General features: G+C 45.4%; 1 protein-coding gene across 3 annotated transcripts in view; it reads right to left on the reverse strand.

The window, feature by feature from the left end:
* Window positions 1-24,524, reverse strand: part of FAM171A1 (family with sequence similarity 171 member A1) — a 164,266-nt gene that overhangs the window by 48,226 nt on the left and 91,516 nt on the right. For 2 of the 3 annotated variants that reach the window (XM_067703964.1, XM_067703959.1), the window contains exons 2-3: window positions 11,621-11,848; window positions 2,921-3,013 (exon numbers count right to left, since the gene is read on the reverse strand). In XM_067703964.1, coding sequence (XP_067560065.1) covers window positions 2,921-3,013; window positions 11,621-11,848 — 321 coding nt within the window. Of the gene's footprint in view, window positions 1-2,920; window positions 3,014-11,620; window positions 11,849-13,873; window positions 13,952-24,524 lie in introns of those variants that run through there. The other variant, XM_067703970.1, reaches the window with a different exon arrangement.

Raw genomic sequence — 24,524 nt, forward strand, 5'->3', positions numbered from 1 at the left:
GCTGAAGAGGCAAGGAGAGGCGAGAAAGCAGAGATGAGGGAGCAAAGTCCTTCCCAAAGGACAGCAGAGAAGCAGGGCAGCGGCTGGAGCACAGGACGCTCAGGGGAGCATTTCTGGGGGATACACGGGCTTGAACGCTCACCCGCTACAGAGCGGGAGAAAACGGCAGTGTGGGAGTGACAGGGCACGAAACAGCCATCTCGGAGAGTCAGAAAACAAGTAATTAGGAAGTGGCCTCGGTCCTGCAGGGCTGATGCCCACCTTGAGGTCTGTGTAACCAGTGGATGCAGCTGTGAGGTTTCCTCCAGCCACTTGTTCTGGTGTGGCCATGAGCGGCTGAGGTCACCCAGGGTCAGAAGTTACTTATTCAGGCAAAGACAGGAGCATTATTCACAAAAGCCAAGACACGGAAACAACTGAAGTTTCCACTGATGGATGAAGAGATACAGGAAATGTGTGTACACACACACACACACACACACACACACACACACACACACACACGTATATGTATATATATGCAATGGAATGTTACAGTAAGTCCCCTACACCTTCAAGTTGCAAACTTTTCAAAGATGCGAATGTGCGTTCCATCAACGTCAGGCATGAGTGAAATTGCCGCCTGCCCTCCGTCTCCTGTTGCTGAGGATCCTTCAGCTCTACCGTCGCCCACCTCCTCTCCCTCCTCCAGTCAGTAACTCTTCTTGCCGGCTCACTCGATGCCAGCCCCTGCATGCCGGCTGTTGTGCTGTACTACTGTGCTTTTCAAGGTACTGTACGGTAAAATTTTAAATGTTTTCTTTATTTTTTGTGTTTTTTTATGTATTATTTGTGTGAAAAGTATTCTAAACTTATTACAGTACAGTACTATATAGCCAGTTGTGTTAGTTGGGTACCGAGGCTAACTCTGTTGGACTTAAGAACAAATTGGACTTACGAACGTGCTCTCGGAACGGAACCCGTTCGTATGTAGGGGACTTACTGTCTTCAGCCATAAAAAAGAAGGAAATCCTGCCATTTGGGACAACATGGATGGACCTGGAGGCTATCACGCTTAGTGAAATAAATCAGACAGAAAAAGACAAATCCTGTAGGATGTCACCTATAAGTGGAATCTTAAAAACAAACAAACAACCTATAAGTGGAATCTTAAAAACAAACAAACAAACTCACAGAAACAGAACAGACTGGTGGTCACCAGAGGCGGGAGGTGACGAGAGCAGATAAAGGTGGTCAAAGGGCACAAACTCCCAGTTATAAAATGAGTAAGTCCTGGGGATGTGACGTACCGCATGGTGACTACAGTTAACGATTCTGTAGTGTATATCTGCCAGCTGCTAAGGGAGTAGATCTTAAAAGTTCTCACCACAAGAAAAAACTCTGTGTGGTGAAGGATGTTAAGTAGACTTACAGTTGTGACCATTGTGGAATATATACACATCTCAAGTCATTAAAGGTATATGTCAACTATATCTCAGTAAGACTGGAGGAGAAAAATTATCTTTCACTTTCTTCCACTGTCTTTCAGTTGTGAAACGACAATAGCAAAGCTAACTAAAGAGAGCTTGGAGGTACCGAGGCCAGTAGGCCCCAGTGTGGTTCCAACGTGAAAGGGTGATGAGGATTCGGTCCTAGCTCTGCTCTCTCTTAGGAGGAGAAAAAATAGTTGCTAACTTAGGACTTTCACTACGCAGATGACATGAAAATCTGTGTCTCTGTTCCTCTTTTCTCTCCTAACTCGAGTTCACGTACGCTCCCAGACGTTTCTACTTATTTCTCTTTACATACGTCTTCTAAGAACAGCACGTGAACCTCCTTGTACGTTCCCACAGCTACTCGATAAAAAAAGGAATAAATCAGGTCACCTTGTTTGCAAATGGCACCTGGATGTGGTCAGGTAGAGAATGACTGGTGTAAAATGGTATTAAAAGAAAGGAATACTGGGGCTTCCCTGGTGGCGCAGTGGTTGAGAGTCCGCCTGCCGATGCAGAGGACACAGGTTCGTGCCCCGGTCTGGGAAGATCCCACATGCCGCGGAGCAGCTGGGCCCGTGAGCCATGACCGCTGGGCCTGCGCGTCCGGAGCCTGTGCTCCGCAACGGGAGAGGCCGCAGCGGTGAGAGGCTCGCGTACCGGAAAAAAACAAAACAAAACAAAACAAAAAAACAAACAAACGAGGGACAAGGGAGAGAAAAAGGCCACACTCGAACACCTAGGAACCTTTTGTTTTTTCTTTTTTTTTTGGTAAGGGAAGAGTTTTTTTTTTTATTGTAAAAAACACATAACATTAAATTTACCATCTTAACCAGTTTTAAGTGTACAGTGCACTAGTGTGAAGTGTATTGACATTGTTGTGCAGCAGATCTCTAGAACCATTTTGTCTTGCAAAACTGAAACTCTAGGGAATTCCCTGGGGGTCCAGTGGTTAGGAATCCGTGCTTCCACTGCAGGGAGCAACTAAGGGGGATTCCCTGTTCGGGGAACTAAGACCCCGCAAGCCATGCGGCGTGGCCAAAGAAAAAAACCCAAAAAACCTGAAACTCTATACTCTCAAATGCTTATGAACCTTTTCAGAGAGACCCCGCCCAATGATCAGTGAGGCGCAGACAGGGTCCGGACTCTGACCCCAGGATGAATATTCTCGCCTTCGGAGAAGAGAGAGATGTGGTGTGAACAGAGGGTAGAGCCCCTTCTTCCCTCTCATGCACTTAAAGGCTGGGCCGAGAAGAAAAAAGGCCACAGCCAAGAGACATTTTACCAAAATGCCAATGTGTCGTGCACCCGTAGGGACCGCAGGCATTGTTACTTCCAGCTGTGGACACATTCACGGCCATCACTACCTGACGAGAGTCATCCCTCACGAGATTTTCAGAGTTGGCCCCAGAGTTACCTTCACGTCTCTTTTTAACTATCAAACATACCTTGGAATCCTGAGACTATTTGGACAACATCTTCATACACCATCAGAGTAGCAGATCGTTCTGGAAGCAGGCCCAGGCTCAGCGAAGAAAACACTGCAGAAACAAGGATGGATATGAGGGAATTCGAACATTTAAATCAAGATGCCCACTCCAGTTTTTTAAGCACTCTGCCTTCCTTGGATTCTCTGATTTCCACTCAGTCGGCAATATTGAGTTTTCGCAGGGTGGCGTAATAATAAATACATATTTGGTCTCTGCCTCTGGTTCCTGCCTCTTAAATCCCTTGTAATTTCCTGAGTGATCAGAGTATCTTTTGTTCTGTTGAGGAGACTCCGGGTGGGCTCCTGGAGGCGGGCTGCTCACCGAAAAGGTCAAGCCATGATGAGAACCTTGGAACGTTCAGTCCCACCTGCCATCCTCCAGAGAGGACAGAGGCGGTGGACAGCTCATGATCGATCATGCCTGCCATGACTGATGAAGCTACCATGAAAGTCCCCAAGGTACGGGCTCTGGGGAACTTCAAGCTGGTGAACAAGTATGTGTGCTGGGAGGATGGTACACCCCAACGCCACGGGGACAGAAGCTCCTTTTGGACCCTTCTGGATCTCCCCCTATTGTACCTCTTCATGTGGCTGTGTATCTGCATCCTTTATAATATCCTTTGCAATAAACCCGTGAATGTAACTGTCTCCCTGAGTTCTGTGAGCCACGATAGTAAATGAACCCAGGGAGGGGCTCATGAGAACCTCTGATTTATAGCTGGTTGGTCAGGTGACAACCCGGGGCTTGTGTCTGAAGTGGTACTTGGTCTTGTGGGACTGAACCCTTAACCTGTGGCTTCTGAGCTAACTCTGGAAAGTTACTGTCAGAACTGAATTGAATTGCAGGTCGCCCAGTCGGTGTCCAGAGAGCTGGAGAACTGGTTGGCTTGAGAAAAAACCCACCCGTCGGGTGTCAGAAGTGCTGTAAACAGAGAGAAAAGAAACCGTTTTTCCTTTAAGTGTTATTAGCAAAAGGCTTTCAAAACGCCCAAAGAGTCCTGCAATCTCTCCTAGAACAACTGCTTGCCCTACAATAGTCAACTATGTATTTTTTATTCGTTAGAAGCTGTTAGTAAAGTATCTGAACCTCCTCCCATTAGGAATCTATTAAAAGTTACAATGTACACCCTGCATGGATGTAACACACTGGGTTACTTTAAAAATATGTGCTTAGATTACTGTGTGCCTCATCATAAAAAAAAAAAACAACAACTTTCTTCCCTACTCTGGGAACTAATAAGATGACAGAACTTGTGCTATGTTTTAAAATTCTTGTTTAAGTACCTGGACTTCCAACTAAAAAATTCACAAAGCCTACGTGTTTCTGGGGAGATCATGAATTTTAAGAAAAAAACAAATCAACATATTATGGAATAACAATCATCACTAACATTACTGAACCCTCACTAACATGTCAGACATTATTCTAGGTGCTTTAATTTTGGTAATTTATTTAACTCTCAAAACAGCTTTATGAAATAGGTATTATTAACATGCCCATTTGACAGGTAAGGGAACAGATTTATGGAGAAGGAATTAACTTGTCCAAGACGCCGCAGCTGGTAAATACTGGAGCCAGGATTTGAACTCTGGAGTCTGACCTCGACTGCTATGCTTCGTGGACTCAAATTCAGAGGCTTCTTGGACTCCATCCAGCCTAAGTCTCTAAGTTTAAAGAGGAGGAAAGGGAGGCCTAGAGAGGTAAAGTAACTTTCAAGGATAATATTAGGAACCAGAAACATCAAATGCTAAGAATATCAATTACTTGGCACAGCCGGCTCTGGACAATGTTGGGGCGACCAGTGAGCGGCTGGCCTTGGACATGACACTTCTCCCTACACATTTATTCCATTTATTTAGCTGCCAACATGTACAAGGCCCAGAGCTAGACGTGCGGAACAGATCAATGTTGGGGGCAGTCTGTGTCCTCAAGGGTTCTACGTTAGAAGGAGACTTGGATGCACAACCCATAGCTGTAGGACAAACAGAACGTGGCAAGTGCCAAGACAAAGATAAGGACGTACCTTGGTGCTGTGAAAACAATTCGGCAGTTCCTTCAAATACTAAACACAGAGTCACCATGTGACCCGGCAATTCCACTCCCAGGCATATAACCAGGAGAACTGAGCATATATGTTCATGCAAAAACCTGCACATGAATGTTCACAGCAGCATCAGTCATACTAGCCAGAAAGTGGAGACAACCCAATAGCCATCATCTGACGGGCAGATAAACGAAACGTGGTCTATCCACACAACGGAATATTGTTCACCCATAAAAAGGAATAAAGTGCTGATTCATGCTGCAACATGGACAGACCCGGAAAACACCATGCTAAGTGAAAGATGCCAGACACAAAAGGCCAACACGCTGGAGGATTCCATTCATCTGCAATATGTGGAACAGGCAAATGCATAGCGACAGAGGGATTAGCTGTTGCTGGGGGCTGGGGGGATGGGAAACAGCGAGTCAATCCTAACGGGCGTGAGGGCTTTTTTGGAGGTGAAGAAAATAATTCTGGAAGTAGACAGTGGTGATGGTTGCACAACCTTGTGAATTATACACTTTAAAATGGTGAATCGGACGGTGATATGCATTATATCTCAAAAATAAATCAATCAAGCAAGAAAAAAAAAAGAATTCACCTTGGGGGTCTAAAGTTGGAAGAAAAATCTATACCAAGTTGCGGGAGGGGGGATCAGGTCCTGTGTGTGAGCCAGGACTGAAGGGAGGAAGCCTGACTTGGGTAATTCCTGCAGAACCACGTCCCAGGGAAACTTAACCTTCTTAAACAGAGATCCCTTCACCCAAGGGCACAGGGCACCTACTGGCCAGGAAAGAAGAACCGGATTGCTGGTGCTGGTAGGGAACAGCTCACCTCCAGACCATGGCTTTGCCCTCCCCGCCTCTCTAGGTAGAGACCTGGACCACACTGCTCCCTTCAAGAGCTCACACAGAGCCTGAAGGCATTTCCTTGGTCCTGAAAACCTGTGTGTTGTCTGGCTTGGGGGACTCTGAGCTGGAATCACCTGTGATTGATCTCTCGAGATGTGTGTGACCATTACAGGATGCTTTGAAACGCTTCTTGCCTATAGCATTTGGTGCTTCCAAACATCAGACATCTGCTCCAGCAAACTCTTCCGCAAACCCTATTTCATATATGAGAAAAGACGATTTCTTGTAATGACTATGATGAGACGTGGGTGGTAGAGACCCCTGCAAGGGCTTCCTGGGCAGGAGGTGGCAGAGACGCCTCAGACCTGCAGGCAGATGGTATATTACCCATCAGAGAGGAGATGCTGACTGCTGTCTTGTTTTTTGATAAGTAGAGAGAAAGGAACATCTGACTCTACCTGGGAGAGGCTGGGACACTTCTGAGCGCAGAGAACAACCACACTGGGAATGAACGGATAGAAGACAAGCTTGCAGAGAGAACAGTAAAGGAACAACAGTGCAGACAAGCACAGAGCGGGTAAAATGCCAGATTCCTTCAGAGAATAACAAACTGCCCAGGGTGACCAGACCGTGAGAAACGTAGGGAGAAGCGGCTGGGGAGGTCCCTGTGTTCTGTTAGTCTAAACTTGATCCTGAGGACCTCAGATGCCTTTAGGCAGACATATAACGTAGTTAGACAGATATCTATACAGGCACACCTCGGAGATGTTGCGGGTTCAGTTCCAGACCACCCCAATAAAGCGAATGTCGCAATAAAGGAAGGCACGTCAATGTTCTGGTTTCCCAATGCATACAGACGTCACGTTTATATTATACTGCAGCCTATTAAGTGTGCAATAGCATCATGTCTAAAAAACAACAGATATACCTTAATTTAAAAGTACTTTATTGCTAAAAAGTGCTAACCATCATCTGAGCCTTCAGTGAGTTGTAATCTCTTTGCAAAAGTAACACGAAAACCACAGATCGCCATAACAAATATAATAATAATGAAATACTGGGAGAATTACCAAAATGTGACACAAACACTCAATGAGCAAATGCTCTTGGGAAAATGGTGCCGATGGACTTGCTCAGTGTAGAGTTGCCACAAACCTCCAATTTGCAAGAAATGCAACATCTGCAAAGTGCAATAAGATGAGGTCTGCCTGCATATATATATGGATGTATAAATATACATCCATATATAAATACATATATCTAATATATAAATATGTGAAATTATTATATTATAAAAATAATATTTATATTATAATATTTATAATTTATAATGTTTAATATTTATAATTTATTATAATATTTATATTATAATATTTATATATATATTTAAAATACATTTTAAGACACTAATGGTCAGTAATGTGAAGGGCGTTTTGAAGGGGTCAGACTGAGCTGGCCAGAGGCCACTGCAGTAGCCCTGAACTGCTGCAAAAGGCCTGAGCTATAGAGCTAGAAATAATTAAGATGTGGAATCACAGTCTTTAGTGGATGGATGTCACTTCATATAGCTGAATTTGTTCCTACCTGCTACCAAAGGTAAAGGGTACTCTCCTTTTGCTGTGGTTCCCTGGTGCCCAATATGTAGCCCCTTCCATGCAAGGGGAAAAAAAACCCACATCCTCCAGGAACTACTGTCAAGGCTGAGAAAAGAAATCTATTCCCAAATCTCATAAGAACGCGTACGCAAACAAAACCACGTGCGGACATGTAGTAAAGAAATTATTTTTTAGTTTCAAATTTTAAAAATATTTTAGAAGAGGCTCCCAATTCTTCTCTCCTCCTCGCTCAATTACCTGGAATACCAAAAGCGCACCTTCGACAATAGACGTGAAAACAACAGTATACTCTGTTTTTCACATCAGACCAGTCTAAGTTTTGCTCACGTTGTCCGTTAGATTCTAGTTAAGAGGATCTTGTTATGCTGACGGGACAAGCAGAGAAAAAGAAAGACATGGGAGGGTCCTTGAAAATTATTCGGTCTAACTGATTTGGTTTTAGAAACTAGACATTTGGGCTCAGAAAGCTGTGATGGGCCCCCATGTGTGGGCAGAGCTGGGGGCGGGCAGGCCTAGAACCCAGGCATCTTCAAGCCTAGTCCAAAACTCTTAGAATGAAACTACATTTTTTTACCATTATTTACTCATTTAAGAAGAATGGATATTATGAAAATGGTTGCCTTTTTCTCAAATGATCATGTTAACAAAGTCAAAACAAATGTAATTAAAGTACAGTCCGTCCTTATTTGTCGGTTCAGGATTTGCAAATGTGCCTACTTGCTAAAGGGTATTTGTAACCCCAAGTCAATACTTGTGATGCTTTCTACGTGTACGTACAGAGGGGCCAAAAGTCTGAGTCTCCTCCCAGCTGAGGTCGACCAAGGCGACAGACGCTCTGCCTTCTCGTTTCAGCTCTCACACCGTAAGCATCCTTCCTGCAATCAATTTAGTGCCAAGTGTTTGCATTCTTGTGCTTTTTGTTGGTGATTTCCCTGTTTCAAACAGCCCCTGAGTGCTGGCCCAAAGTGCTGTCCAGTGTTTCTAACTGCAGGAGGCTGGGATGTGCCTTATTACACGTTAGACAAGCTTCCCTTAGCCATGAGTTACGGTGCTGTCGGCCATGAGTTCAAGGTTAATGAACGAACAATATATGCTGAGCCAGGTATCTTGCAATAGAAACACACATCAAACAAGGAGATGTACTGATCAGTGGATGAAAACGTGACCAGAGGCTCTAAGGAACCTAACCCTGCACTTCACCCGGGAGCAATGGCTCAGGATTCACGAACTCAGTGTTCACGGTGACTCTGCAGAACGTAACTCCTGTGATGGTGAGAATCAGTGGTATTTTGTGCTGCTGCCCGCCCCCCGCCCTCAGCAAAGGTGGAGTTGAGGTGTCTGGATACCATTTAGACTTCCCCCAGGGTTGTTTCCAGTGATTTCTCAGTATGAAAAATGGGGGAGGTCATTTCTAACATTTTCTTTAGCAAGAACCTAACAAGGACCACCTTTCTTATCGTGCTGGCCTTCCCAGGGTTCTGCCCCAGGCCCACTCCCCTCCACTCTCTGGGTGAGATCACTGTTCTGAGTCTCCCTTAAAAGCTGCTGATGACCCCAAACTCCACCTCCACCTCCAAACCTCTTAAGCCCCAAACTCTTTTCAAACTAAAGCCCGAACACACTTGGCGTCTCAGAGGCAGCTCCAATCCAATCCATGCTAAATTCATCACCACCTACAATCCCGACACGCACCCCTTTCTCCCCATCTCCCCACCTCCACTCCCACTTCCACCCACCTTTGCCTGAGCCCAAGCCTGGAGAGAGGGGAGCACACGGGAGGGAGGAAGAGGCTTCTTTCAGCCGACGGCATTAATCGATCAAGTCAACTCGAGGGAACCACACGGTGGCAGGTCTCCCAAGCCCACCGCCCGTCTGTTATCCCATCCACTCCATCAGCAACCAGAAACCCGAGACTCAACTTCCATTTATTCTCACTCGTCCCTTCCCTCACATCTCTCCCACCCATTCTCCAAGGCTTTCTGGATTTTACCTGCTAAATATTTCTCAGGTTTATCTCCTTTTCTCTAACGTTTTGCTAAAGGATTTCCTCAGTTGTACCTATTTCAAATCCACTTTCCATAGCTCTCAAAGCAGTGGTCCCAAACTATAGTGAACATTTTTATCCATAAACACCCTGGGGGGGCGGGTAGGAGTTGCTTGTGAAAACGCAGATTCCTGGGTCCACCTGCCCAGTCTGCATGGCTGAGTCCCGGAATCTGGATCATTATACAAGCACCTTCTGATGCTAATATCTACTCATCCTCAAGACTCAGCTCCCCTCTCAGCCTCTCCAGGAAGCCTTCCTTCATTTGCTCACCTAGGCCAGTGAACTGGTCCCCAGCATCCCCGTAGGCACCTACATCTATCAGAGCATTGATCCCATCAGGAGGCATCGGGTTCTGTGGCTGACTTCATAACTAATTGATGAAGTCCCTAGGGGCGAGTTCTGCGTCTTTAGACCTGTATCCTCAGTGACCAGGGCACTGCCTGGCACACGGTAGCCACTCAATAAGTGTAAACTGAACTTAAAGAGAATTTTGTGGCTGAGGGTAGATGCTGGGGCTGGAAAAGACGGGCACAGTCACGCTTAGCTCCCATGTGCCCCAGGGGCAGCAGAGACCCTGATGGGGCGTGTCCAGTGGCACACAGGTGAGCACTAACGTTGGCATTTTGCCAGGCACTGTGTCAGATGCTACACGTTTATCAAGCCCCTACTATGTTGTAGGTACTGTAAGCTAGTGCACCTGCATGAACCCCTTTTTACTCAGAACCACTCTACTACGTGGTATCAGCTCCCTTTTGCAGAGACTGGCATCAAAGCTGGAGGGGCTCAAGCACAGACCCAGAGCCAGAACCCAGGTCCAAAGCCCATGCTCTTCCCACCCGCCCACCCTCGCTAGCCTCAGAGCAATAGTGCCGGCAGGTAATGTGGTGCTGGCACTAGATGGAGCCTGAGGTGAGGGGACTGAAGCGGCACTGTCTGCTGATTCCCACCTACTCCATCCCCAGCTGAACCCATGTCAGGGACCATCCTAGCCCCTTGTGGTAGACCGGCTGCTTTGCAGCGGTGAATGGTAATGTGCTGTTGTGATTTATAATAAGTAATATATATTTGCTCTTGGTCTCATTCCTGCCTCACAGCTCCTAAAACCCTTGGAATTTCCTAAGTGATAAGGGCAATAAAGGTATATTTTGTTATTTATAAGAAGCCACTTACCATGGGAGTTTCAGTTAATATAGTAATTTTTGGAAGGCCCCTAGATAACCCAAGGATGGGGGCTGGTTGCCAGGGGAAACAACCATGTGATTAGAGGGTTGGAACTTTCGGTCTCACCCGCCCCCCTCCCCAAGCTCCAGGGAGGAAAGGAGAGAGGGCTGGAGGTTGAATAAATCACTAGTGGCCAATGATTTAATCAGTCATGCCTACATAATGAAGGTTCCATAAAAAACCAAAAGGATGGGGTTTGGTGAGCCTCTTGGTTGGCGAACACTTGGACGTGCTGGGAGGGTGGTGCACCTGGAGGGGATGGAAGCTCCACACCCCTTCCCACAGACCTTGCCCTACGCGTCTCTTCCATTCAGCTGTTCCTTTAATAGCCTTTGTAATAAACTGGTAATCTAGTAAGTACCCAGCTGGTGTCACAGAATCCGCAAATTGCTGGATGTGTGGCAAAACGCCCATGTTTGGTGATCAGACACGCCAGAAGTGGAGTAGAGTGTTGAGAGGGGAAGAAACACACAGCAGTGTTCTTCCTGAGCAGGTGAGACAGGTGGGAAAGAGAAAGACAGTCTCGCCATCATTCCCCACCTTTTGGCCAGCCTTGGTCTCAGACCCTGAAGCAAGACGAGAAAGCCCCACTTCAGGGCACCGCCCCAATCCCATCAGCTGGTCACGATCAGTAAGGTACAGAGCGGAACGCTGGGGAAACGAGTTCCATTAAATGGATAGTAACGTACAACCAGCTTCATACCGGGATCCCACCTTTTCCTGCACATAAGGGGCCCCAAAAGCTAAGGCAGTGAATGAACAAGTATTTTCCTGATTGTCTGACTTAACCCTTAACACTTGCAAAATTGTTTCTATGTCTGACTCCATCCCTAGCCTGACTGTAAGCCCTGTTTTACAGAAAGGTTAAGACCACCTTACCGGGTAACCGGATGGGCTTCCACGGGGCAGAGTTTGGCACGTAGGCGTGCTTTGTGGCGGTGACAATCAGCTGACTGCCCAGCTTATACTGGAATTTGAGGAAGGCGATGCCATCTGTCCCCGAGGTGCCAGAGGCGATGGAGACCTGGTTGGTGAAAATCTCAATGAGGGCATCGGGGACGGGCTGATGGGTGCTGGCATCACTGATGTGGACCTTCAGGGTGACCTCTGGAAGAAGGACAGAGCAACAAAGAACAGTGGCTATTAATTGGGCAACTCCAACAGTGATTCTGCTATAACCGCGATAGGTAGCAGAAAGTGAGATAGGCTAAGAAAATCTCGATCTACATCCAAACTATAAATCATTTTAACCGGGAATGTTCTCTTCTTAGAGGTCCTTTTTTCACTTTACATGATTTCTTACCTTCCTCAAAACCACTGCCCATAACAAACTGCTTTCCCCCTGGCTCCTCCCGGCTCACACGAACAAATAATTGAGAGAAAATTTCTATCCCTTTAAATAAACACAATGCTCTTTTATCCTGCCCAGCGCTGCTGGTAAACACAGCCTAAGCAAGGCTCGGGCTGCTACAGAAAGACCCTGCAGGTGCTAAGATTTGCAGCAAAATTCTTCAATGGTCCTGGTGAACACGGATGTGTAGAGCTCAGGGTTGCTGTGCTAGTAATCATGAAGACGTTACTGAAAAGTAGTCAAAAATACCTTTAAAAGGGAGGACCCACACAGTGGAGAAGGTCAGAAGAAGAAAAAATTAAAAGTAAACATTTGAAAAGATGGCTGAAGTTGAGTTAGTAGTATTGGCAAAACCAGAAAACGGATGTGGGAAATGGACTCCAAATTAACGGTAAAAATTACACTGGAATGAATACTTTTCATTTATTCATGCAAGAGATGTGTATTGAACTGTTACCCCACACCTAGGATCACGAGCAACTGCGCACAACTACAGTGGTGAAGGGAAGGGAGTAGACAGGTAAGTGCTATGCCCGGGGGGCATGTGGTGGAGCCACCAAGGGGGCACTTACAGAACAGCACATGCAAAGGCCCAGAGGCAAGAGAAAGCCCTGCTTCCTGGAGAAACGGAAATAGGAAATAGCTTCTGAGAGCTGGAGGGGGAGTGTGAGGGGTACAAAGCCCAGGGAAAGACAAGGCTCGAGAGGCCCACAGGGGCCAGATCAGATATGGCTTTCTAAGTGACCTAAAAGGATCGTTCTTTATCCTTCATTGTTCTTTATCTTTATCGCTCTTCCACCTTGGTAACTTGCTGGAAATCCAATTTATGCGTAGAAACACCTGGTTTTGGACGAAGGATGGACTCAGGGATTGGCAAGACTGGAGACCGAGCATCTAGTTAAGAGATTTCTGTAATAACCCGATGGTGGTGGACCATGGTGGACATCAGTGAAGGGATGCTGATTCCACATATATTCTAGAACGATCCGTGCATTCTGCTCCAAGAAACCCCCTTTGCTAAGGTATGAAGGGAGTAAACGGCGGCCAGCGGCCTAAGCTCACTAGCCGCTTAGGGGCGCTACTTGTCATACACTGTGAGCAGCCTCAGTTCTGAAAGCCTTCCTGGTGATTTGGGAGAGGGGCGTGGGACAAGGAACCGGTGAGCAGGGAGGCTCACGTTTAAAGAACCACTGGAGACCCGCTGGCTCAGTGGAGAGACCACTGGGGAGGTCAAGGCTGGCTGGGGGCGACCTGAGAGTGAGGGGAGGCGGCGTCCAAGCTAGCCCCATGGGAACTGCCCAGCGTGCAGCTCTAGCGTTCTAGGCCATGCACACTCTAGGTTTGACCCTCGGCTCTACCAAGCTCTAGCCACATGGCCTTGGGCAAGTTACTTATGGTTTCCAGGTCTTGGTCTCCTCATCTGTAAATGGGGGATGATAACGACATATATCTCAGTATAATTACGAACACAAGCTAGTGCCATTACGTTGTTCCAGTCACTATGCTCGAGAGCACTCGGTCACAGTGTCCAAGGGTCCCAGGACAGGGCACAGGGAGGAGAGCTGGAGGGGAAAAGGGTATGAAACTAAGTGGAGGGATGAGACATCCTTCTCGGGGGCTAATAACTCAACATCCCAAGCTCTTCTCCAACTGGGGCCACTACACTGACTAGAACTTCTTTCGGTTCGAGAACTTCCACCTTGGTAACTTGCTGGCGATCTTATGATGCGAAAGCAACCTTTTCAATACTGCAAATTTCACTTAGTCGATCATTTTCTCACCCTTTTTTCACATACTGATGAGATAGGCTGGGAGCCAGGACCCTTTAGCAGAATGACTGCACCTGGACAAATGTCTCCTTGAGCAACAGAATAGAAAGAAACTATAAAGGAATAAAAAGTAACTGCACGCATGCACAGTTGGGGCAATTATGAACAATAACATACAAAAGGCCACAAACCAACCGCCACTTCTTAGGGGCCGGGAACAAAAGCAGGGTCCTGTGCATGGTCCCTGCACACAGCACCAGCAAGGGGGTGGGCAGACCACCGAAGCGACGTGCCCTGCCCGGCCCAGAGACCTGCCCCTGTTGTTATCCCATTTAAGGAACCAGTTCACCCCTCCTCGGGGAGTGAGCAAGGGCACCGATTACTTGTTTCTGCTCCCTCGTGCTGCAGCCTCCCCAATAAAACCTTGCCTGAATTTTTCGGCTGGCCTCTCCTCAATTTCTACTGATTAAATAGTCCAAGGGCTCGGGCTGTATCACTTACTTAATCCATTTCTTGACTAGATGACCGTACGGAACCCCTAAAGAATCCTAGACCTTGGTGCTATATAAGGTCTGCACCAAATAAATCTCTCAAAACCTTGTAGAGGGGCTACCCTGGTGGTGCAGTGGTTAAGAATCCGCCTGCCAATGCAGGGGACACAGGTTCGATCCCTGGTCCGGGAAGATCCCACGTGCTGCGGAGCAACTAAGCCCGTGTGCCACAACTACTGAGCCTGTGCTCTACAGCCCGCAAGCCACAACTACTGAAGCCCGTGCGCCTAGAGCACATGCTCCACAACAAGAGAAGCCACCGCAGTGAGAAGCCTGCGCACCGCAACGAAGAGTAGCCCCCGCTCACCACAACTAGAGAAAGCCCGCGCGCAACAACGAAGACCCAACGCAGCCAACAATAAATAAGTAAATAAAATGCCTTAAAAATAAAAAAGCCAATTGATGAAACCATTTGTGGAAAGAAAAAAAAATAAAACCCAAAAACCTTGTAGAGAAAAAAAGTGCTACAGAAACTGAACCTGGTTACTTCATACTACAGGAGAAAACTGCCAAAAGAGAGAGAAAATCAACATCAAGAAAATCAAGGATATGGCATTACAAAACATACTTAGTTGATTCCTTCCAATCTTACCATTGTTATCTTAATGCACGTTTGCAGTATGTACAAACACGCATTTGTTTTCTTACTGAACTGGGGTCTTCCTTGTCCCCAGGTGGTATGAGAAGTTATAAATGAATTAACATGCGCGTAGCAGAAATCCTCTCAAACAGGGCAAGTGGGAAGGTGGCTTTGTAGCGTTGCAGTGATGATCTATGTAATCTTATGGCAGCGCAACATTTACTAACAACTGGGATTACAAGGTTTCTGCTTTCTCTTAACTGTTTGCTGAGAAGGCAAAAGCAGCTGAGGTTTGGAAGAAGCTAAAGGATTTGTGAATGAACACAAGAAAGGAGTTCGCCTATAATCAACGTCCTAGGTTCTACCACTTGAATTGCTTCTAAAACGGGAAGCCTAGTTTACGTTCTGCAATTGTAGTCCTTGGAAGAGATTACGTAGCTACTTCTTTTGGTGTGCTAGGATGTGAAAACATGTCACTGTAGTTAAGAACTTATTACAGACCACTGGGGTATCATAGTTTTAAAACGTTTGCAATTTGCTTTATTCATATGACAGTACAGCATGAACAGTCCTCTTGTTCAGTGGTTCTATATCTAGTTCATTTTTTTAGAAATGGACTTTATCTTTTAGAGTAGTTTTAGGTTCACAGCAAAACTGAGTGGAAGTCACAGAAATGTCTCACTGGAGTATCATTTTTATAGAAATACTTATATTATCCATTCAACAACAAATAAAATTATTCCCACTAAATAACAACCAGGGGAGTGATCTTATGACGAGGTGGAACACTATTAACTATTTATTAATCTCATCTTGCAGATAAAAGGAAGCCCCTATACACGGCCACAGACCTAAATGTGCATTAAGATCTACTCCTGGGCATATATCTGGAGAAAACTCTAATTCAAAAAGATACACGCACCCTAATGTTCATAGCAGCACTATTCACAATAACCAAGACTTTGAAGCAACCTAAGTGTCCCTCGACAGATGAATGGATAAAGGAGATGTGTTACACAACATATACAATGCAATATTACTCAGCCATAAAAATGAATGAAATAGGGCTTCCCTGGTGGCACAGTGGTTGAGAGTCCGCCTGCCGATGCAGGGGACACGGGTTCGTGCCCCGGTCCGGGAGGATCCCACATGCCGCGGAGTGGCTGCGCCCGTGAGCCATGGCTGCTGAGCCTGCGCATCTGGAGCCTGTGCTCCGCAACAGGAGAGGCCACAACAGTGAGAGGTCCCCGTACCGCAAAAAAAAAAAGAATGAAATAATGCCATTTGCAGCAACCTAGATGGATGGACCTAGAGATTATCATACTCAGTGAAGTAAATCAGAAAAAGACAGATACCAGATGATATCACTTATATGTGGAATCCAAAACATGGCACAAATGAATTTATCTACAAAACAGAAACAGACTCACAGACATAGAGAACAGACTTATGGTTACCAAAGGGGAAAGGGGGGGGGGAGGATAAATTAGGAGTTTAATAATAAATTAATAAATTAGGCATTAGCAGATACAAGCTCCTATATACAAAATAGATAAGCAACAAGGCCCTACTACTGTATAACACAGGGAACTATATTCAATATCCTGTAATAAACCATAATCGAAAAGAATATGAAGAATATATATACGTATGTGTGTGTATATATATATATATATGACTGAACCACTGCTGTACAGCAGAAATTAACACAACCTTGTAAATCAACTATACATCAATTAAAAAAAAAATAAGATGCACTGTTTCTTTGTTGGTCATGACAGCTGATGTATCCTGCTGAGACGGGGCACCTCATTACTAATTCGAAGCTGGGACATTATTCTTTTACCCTCTACCCTGAACATCCATCACCAAGTTCTGCTGATTCTGATTCCGGAATATAGATCTCAAAGCCGGCCTTTCTTTCCCATCCCTTGTTAACACTGCCCTATCTCAGGCCGTGGAAATCTATCACCCAGACTGCTGTTCAGCCTCTTCACAGAAATTGCCACTGTCTTAAGACCTGATCCCTGAGCTCCCACCGAAGCCAGTATTTCAGGGGGCCGCCTGAAATACTGATCTCACCACTTCCTGTCCCCCTTCAAACCTGACAGTTCTCCCCACCAAATGTGGCCGAGGGCCAGATGTGGCCAGCTGCCTGTTTTGTGTGGTCCATAAGCCAAGAATGGTTTTTCCACTTATAAATGATTGGGGGAAAAATAAATTCAAAAGAATAATAGTGAAATGAAAATTACCTGGAACTTGAATTTGTGCGCATAAATAAAGTTTTGTTGGAACACAGCCACGCCCAGTGATTTACATATCGTCCAAGGCGGTTTTTGCATTTCAATGGTGGAGTTTAGAAGTTTTGACAAAGCCCTGAGGCCTGCACAGCCTGAACTATTTACTTTCGGCCCTGTAAAGAAAAATCTGCCCACCCCTGACCTACACGATCCATTTTAAGGCACCCAAGGTCCTCCACAATCCAGTTCCACCTGATCCCCACATACCACAGGCCCCAGACACTGTCCCCTACGTTTCCTACTCTCCTTCCTGCTGCTACCTCTCATCTGTGTAGGAAATGCCGTTGTCCATCTTCGCTCTCCTGTTGCTAAGGCCTGTTCATCCTTTAAAAGCCCTGGTTAAGGTTTATTCGAGAAACTGCTCCCAACTCACCAACTGCTCTCCACGCTGGGTTAGAGGCCCCTCACCTGGGTCCTCAGCACTGCATACACTCAGACTGCTCCCTCTGTTTCCATCCCAGCTCGTTTTTATTGCACACCAACAATGTGGGTAGACAGCGGTGAATGGACCCCCAATGCTGAGGAGCTCTTGGCTTTAGACATTAAATAAATAAAGACCAAGTATAATTACAAACTGGGAAAAATGCCTCCAAGGAAAGCTGGGTACCACAGGGCAGCAGGATGGAGGAGAGCCAAATTTCAACTGCGAAGGCCTTTCAAGGAGGTGTCACGTAAGCTCAGGCCTGAAGGAGGCACAGGAACCGGCCAGGCAAGGGGGCGCAGGCGGGGCTACAGACACCTGGAGGTGAGAATGACCTGGTTGCTTACGTGGAGTTAGGACCAACGTGGAGGGAAATTCCGGAGAACGGCTAACCGTCTCCTAAGACTGCAGTGTGGGAGCCACCAGCCACAGGGGGGAGTGTCAATTTAAGTTTAAATTCATTAAAATGAAATTAAATTAGAAATTGAGTTCCTTCAATACACTAGGCACATTTCAAGTCCTCAAGCGCCATGTGTGACCAGTGGCTCTCATACTGGACAGCACAGAGAGAACATTTCCACCAACACAGAAACTTCTACCAGACGGCACTGATGATGCATTACAAACGCTCACCTCAGAGTCTGAGTAAAGAGATCCAGGGTATCTGGGTAGCTCAACAAACTCCCAAGGAAAGCACGTCAAGTGCGATTCTGCAGCCCGCCTGGATCTGACCTTGACTCGAGGCCCCTGCAGTGACTTTCAGGCTCCATGTGTTCTCCACCCCACAGCCAAATTACCTCCCAGACTCAGCTCCTACACGGCTCCCATCCCCAATTCAAGGAGCTGCAAGGGGGGCAGGCTCTGTGGGCTGTTTCTTTCCTCGGCAACCTCCCCCCACAAACCCATTCCCCGGGGCTCCCTCCCTCACCTCCTGAGCCTCTGCTTAAATGAGGCCTTGACTGACCGCTAGTTATGCCTTTTAAACTTTATTATGGAAATGTTAGAACACATATAAAAGTAGAAAAAACAGTATGAGGATCCCCCCAGCATTGATAAGCTTCAACTATCAACTTTCTACCATTCTTGTCTCATCTGTGCTCCCCGCACCCGATTTTCCCTTCCCTCCCTCCCCTCCCCCCCTCCCTCCCCTCCCCCTTCCTTTTCCTCCTTCCTTTCGTCATTCTTTCCTTCCCTTCCTCATTTTTTTTTTTTGTGAAACATTTAGAAGCAAATCCCAGACATCATAACATTAGGTCACATTATTTCCCCATAAATACTTCAGTTTACAACAAATGAGGATTTTTTAAAAAATAGCCCAAATGCCATTAACAGGCCCAGTTTATAGAACCACCTCTTTATATTGTCTCATACCCAACAAATCTTCAATTTTCTCTGATTGTGTAAAAACAATCGTTTTCACAATTCTGCCCATCCTCTCTACAATGTCGATCCCAGCGTCTCCCTGAACTTCTGATATTATCATGCTCTGCCTTCTCTTTTATGCGTTACACTTGATTCTAACATGTTTCTAATTTATATGTGTATTAACTGTCTGACTCTTCTGGGACATAAACTTTGAGAGAGCTGTTTTGTCTGTTTCTCTTCCCTTCTTTATTCATGTATCCCGAGCACACAGAATAGTCTCTGGCACATAGGCCCTCAATATCTATGCTGAATGAATTACTAAAACTAACAAGCATTTCTGGGTGTCATCTGGTATATGGCCTAAATATACCTGTTTTTTGTTGTTGTTCCATTGATTTCTTATTCACTATTGCTTTATTATTATTACTATTAATTAATTTTGTTTTGGCTGTGCCGCATGGCTTGCGGGATCTTAGTTCCCCCACCAGGGACTGAACCCAGGGCCACGGCAGTGAAAGCTCTGAGTCCTAACTACTGGACCACCAGGGAACTCCCCATCATTACTGGGGGTTTTTTTCTCATTATTTTTTTAAGTAGAAACTGTCAAAATTCATTTGAGGAGCATTAATCAATCCAGATAACTAATTAATTGTACTTAATCGGAAAATATTTATTGATCAGCTACTATGTGCTTGATATTATACTAGGGACTGTGGAAGATGAAAAAGAGAAGAAAAAAGACATGGTTACTGTTTTTAAGGAGTTTACAGTTTTTTGGGGGGTAGGGGTGGGGAGAGGTAAGACCAATACACGTGCCAGAGAGCAAAAAGTCTGAAGCTGGATAAGACAGAGGAAAAAAAATAGAGCAAAAAAGAGACTAAGAGGGTCTGGAGTTTACAAACACAAACACAAACTAACAAAGAAAAAAGATCTGAAAGTATCTAGAGAAGTAGAGGTGATATTAACAATTTAAAAAGGGGTACCATTGGCTACACAAGCATGTACGGTATGAATACTGGCCGTGATCATGGTTTATTGAATTCAATGGGGGAGTGCTTCTTAGAAGAGAAGAAAGTTGAAGCTGGGACTGGAAGGGCGGGTAGCACAGGAAGATGAACTCTGATGGCCAGCCCAGCATTTTCGGAAGATTTCAGTATGTTCCTGCATCACATGTTTGGTCTGAGGCAGAAGCCAGAGACTTGTTTTCCCAGCCGCCCTGGTAGCTAAGATGGAGGAATGGATTTTGGCCTTGCTGACCTAACTTCTGCTAATCTGCTCCACCCTCATGCTGGATTTTGATTTAGAAGACAGCAGGTGCTAAAGCAGGTGCTAACAACAAGGCCCTACTGTAGAGCACAGGGAACTATGTTTAATATCTTATAATAATAACTATAATGGAAAAGAATCTGAAAAATATATATATATATAACTGAGTCACCTTGCTGTACACCAGAAACTAACACAACATTGTAAATCAACTACACTTCAATAAAATTAAAAAAATAATAAAAAAGAAGCAGGTGCTTTTTCTGACCGAGGGAGCAGGGAGGAGACGTCTGGTTGGGGGCAGCGGTGTGAGCAGCCCCGTCTCAGGGCAGGAGGGCAGTGAGGTGGTCCCAGCTCAGTCTCCTTATATGGCTGTGCACCTCGTCCTCACAGGAGTTTTGTGAGCTCCCTAGCTGGAGTGGGAAGGGGTGGGTTGCACCCCTCAGGTTCTGTGCTGTCCTGGGATGACTCTATACGACAGAGGACCATCTCTTTGAAACTGCACCCACCTGGTTCTCCTCCCACCCCCTGGCCTTCCTTCTCAGTATCTGTGATGGTTAATGGTATATGTCAACCTCACGGGGCCATAAGGGTGCCCAGATGTTTGGTCAAACATTATCCTGAGTGTGTCTGGGAGGGTGTTTCTGGAGGAGATGAACATTTAACTAAGCAAAGCAGCTCAGCCTCCCTCATGTGGGTGGGGCTCGTCCAATCAGTTGAAGGCCTGAAGAGAAGGAAAAGGTTGACCTTTCCCAGAGTAAAGGGAGACTTCCTCCTGCCTGCCAGCCTTTGAACTGGAACATCAGCTTTTTCCTGCTTTCAGACTTGAGCTGAAATTTCGGCTCTTCCTGGATCTCAAGCCTGCCAGCCTTTGAACTAGAACTTACACCATCAGCTCTCCTGGGCATCCAGCTTGCTGACTCACCCTATAAACCTTGGGACTTGTTTCCATAATCATGGGAGCCAATTCCTTAGAATAAATCTCTTCCTAAATGTCCGTGTATCCTACTGGTCCTGTTTCTCTGGAGAACCCTGAATACCACAATCCCCATCAGGGGTTCCAATTCTGCAGCATGGTGGGTGGACCCGTGGGTGTGTGGCTCAGACCTCTTCTTGCATCACACCTCCACTAGGATTCAGAACTCCTTTGCTCTTGGCAGGTTGGAAGAGTTTGACTCTGCAGGCACGAACCAGTCCATTTTTGAAGAGCACCTGCTTGGTGGGTAGAGCACTAAACATTATCTTTTAGTCCAGCATGACCTTCTCGTCATCTCCTTTCTATCGGACACAGACTCAGAACTCAATGCGATGAGTCTGTTTCAGACTGCTGGTTGGAGAGGAGGCACCCACACAGCAATTTAGAGCAAACATAACGGCAGGGCCAAGAGGAAGGAATCGCAGTGCATCCTTCACAGGTGCAGTTTAACAGAACTGCCTGTAGACACTGGGAGGCCACGCAGCAAGCATGCCTTGCCTTCTCCCCTTTCAGCTTCAACTAATAATTCACGGCTTTAGTTATTTTTCTACAAATGACAGAAGCCAGTTATTTCATAACTTCTCACGCAGACTCCAAAACCAACATTCTCCATCTAACAGTCACCTGCTAACAGATACTACTCCGGATCACAGCGCCCTCTGTGGCTGTCACTGGGAGCACAGCTGAGAGGACCACTCTCGCTGGCGGACTGAACAGCCTCCGGGCCTTGGTTTCAAATCTATTCGAACAAACTCTGGCTCATCATGGAAGGGAAAGCGAACCCTGTAGGCTCCATCTTTTTTTCTTCTTCTTCTTCTTTCTGTGAAGATTTTGGCTCCCTCGGATCATTCTTCATGCCTTTTTATATTCCCTCAAATTGGCCTTGATTCTGGGCTTTTAATTTTTTTCTTTCCTTTTGGTGTTTAGAGCTGTTGGTTTCCACAGCAACCCACCTCGTTGGGAACCCGGTGTTTGCTGGGTTGGCCGTGGGGCTCTGTGGAAAGAAAGTCCATTTCCACCAGCAGATCAAGCAAAGGATTTTATCCCAAGCTGCCTGGACCCCCTGTGGCTGCCAACCACCAGGGAAAGCAGCAGAAAAGCAAGTCACTCGACTCAGAGCCTCCAGCACTGTAATTAGTTATACTTAACCCAAATTCAGGGGAGTCACAATGGATTTCCATCTAAGTCAAAATATAAAAAATTACTTGCTCATTTAAAAACATTTTCTAAATGGGAGGTTACTTTTAAAATGTTACCAGAACTTTGCTCTAAGAGATCCTGCCCTATAGTACTTGGTGCTAACACTTAACAGTATCTGTATACGTGGAATTGCCAGTCCTTATACAGCAATTACAGGTACATCCTGAGCTGCCCAACATGTTAAGGGGCAGCTTTCTATCCACTTATTTTATTTCTTTTGGTAACATGAAAGGTTTACCTTGCTTTGTAATCTGATGAAAGGAGAATGCACTTTGTTACACTAGTGTTTTCTTATAATTTATTTTCTCTGGTCTCATAGAGTGCATACGCACCTTATATAGTGTTCAATTTTATTTTCTTCCCCAAATTAGTGAATCATATCCTTCAAGCAAATTATGTTTTCTAAAAAAGACCTATCTATAATATTATAGATTGTATAATATTAGCTATCATCTATAATATTGTGCATTATATAATCTGTATTAACATATAATGTATTATTAATATTAGTTATTAATAAATTATATTAATATAGTATATACACACGTTATTATATAACAATATAGCAATATTAATAATCACATTATATATTAATTATATAATTATATTAGGTATTAATATATCACATGCATTATATACTAACATTAGTTATATTCTGTATTATATAAATTAACATATAGTGTACTACAGGATATTATATAAATATTATGACATTCTTATATTGATATATTATCTATTATATATAATAAATATACAATATAGCTCAATAAAAATCTGCTACAGTTTGTACATCCTAGGACTCCCTTATACCCAGTTTCTAGCTGCACTAAAGCGTTTGGCAATTTTTGTGTATTTTCATCCTAAAAATAATATTCAGTTTGGTATTCTGTGAAGAAGAGAAGGGACGGATGCAGGCAAGCGTCGGGGGACACATGTGCTGGCACTAGTCCCTCCTAGCATCACTGATGCTCCCCTCAGCGCCTGTTCTCTATTCAAGCAACTTTGGCTCTTGACCGTACCAAGTGCTGCCCTAAAACCTCTCTATCAAGCTGCGGTCACAATATCTGATACAGAATTCCCACCCACACGAGGCTTTCCTTGTAAAAGTGTCCCTTCGTTTGCAGTGGAGGATTGTGATCTCCGTACTTCCATTGGAATTTCTACCCACTTGAAAAAGCATATGAGATATGTTTGCTGCGGCAGCCCTGGGAACTCAGGATCTCATTTTGTGCCTTTCTGTGTTCTCCAGTTTCTGGCAACTGACTCCTACCTGAACTTCATGAAAAGACAGCTCCGTGGTGACTCATGGTCACAGCTTCAGTTTGGAAAACGGACGAGAGCCCTGTGTGAGCAGCCAATGAGTGCTGTCCCCAGGCGCCCTCCTGCTGGCCGCCCGCCTTCCGCAGGGCACGTGCTTTGAGCTTATTCACCATCACTATCTCTGCAGGCTCTGCACACGAACATTCACCTCAACCCCTAGTGTCTGTCCCTCCCAGACATGAACTTCCGTCTTGGCGGGGCTGCTAGGATTCCTGGGGCCATAAATCAGTGGATTCCTCCCTCTTCCCGTAAGACGTACGAGGATCACACCAATGATCATCTTGTTAACAACGCTTTCTAACCAACATCGTCAAGTTGCCAAGAATGTCGAAATACACAATAAACATTCATCACAGAAGTACAGCAATTAAAGAAGCTCTGATAAATGCATACAGGATACATGATACACACATGTATGACACGTATGACATCGACCTTCTGCTCTTTCAAGTGACAGGATGCCTTCTTCTCCCCACATGAAACCCTCTATAATGGAAATAGAAAATGCAATACTCAAATACCAACAACCTCCTACAACTTTTTGGATAAGGATGCTGTTAAGTTTATCTATTCACCAATAAGTTAAATGGCAGAAGTCATTCTCTGTTATTGCGCCTGGTACAACATGAGACTTTCTGAGGCTGGGTCCACATACAGGTTACGCTATAAAAGCAACTATAAAGT

This window comes from Pseudorca crassidens, chromosome 1 (genome assembly GCF_039906515.1).
Source record: "Pseudorca crassidens isolate mPseCra1 chromosome 1, mPseCra1.hap1, whole genome shotgun sequence".
Classification (NCBI taxonomy): domain Eukaryota; kingdom Metazoa; phylum Chordata; class Mammalia; order Artiodactyla; family Delphinidae; genus Pseudorca; species Pseudorca crassidens.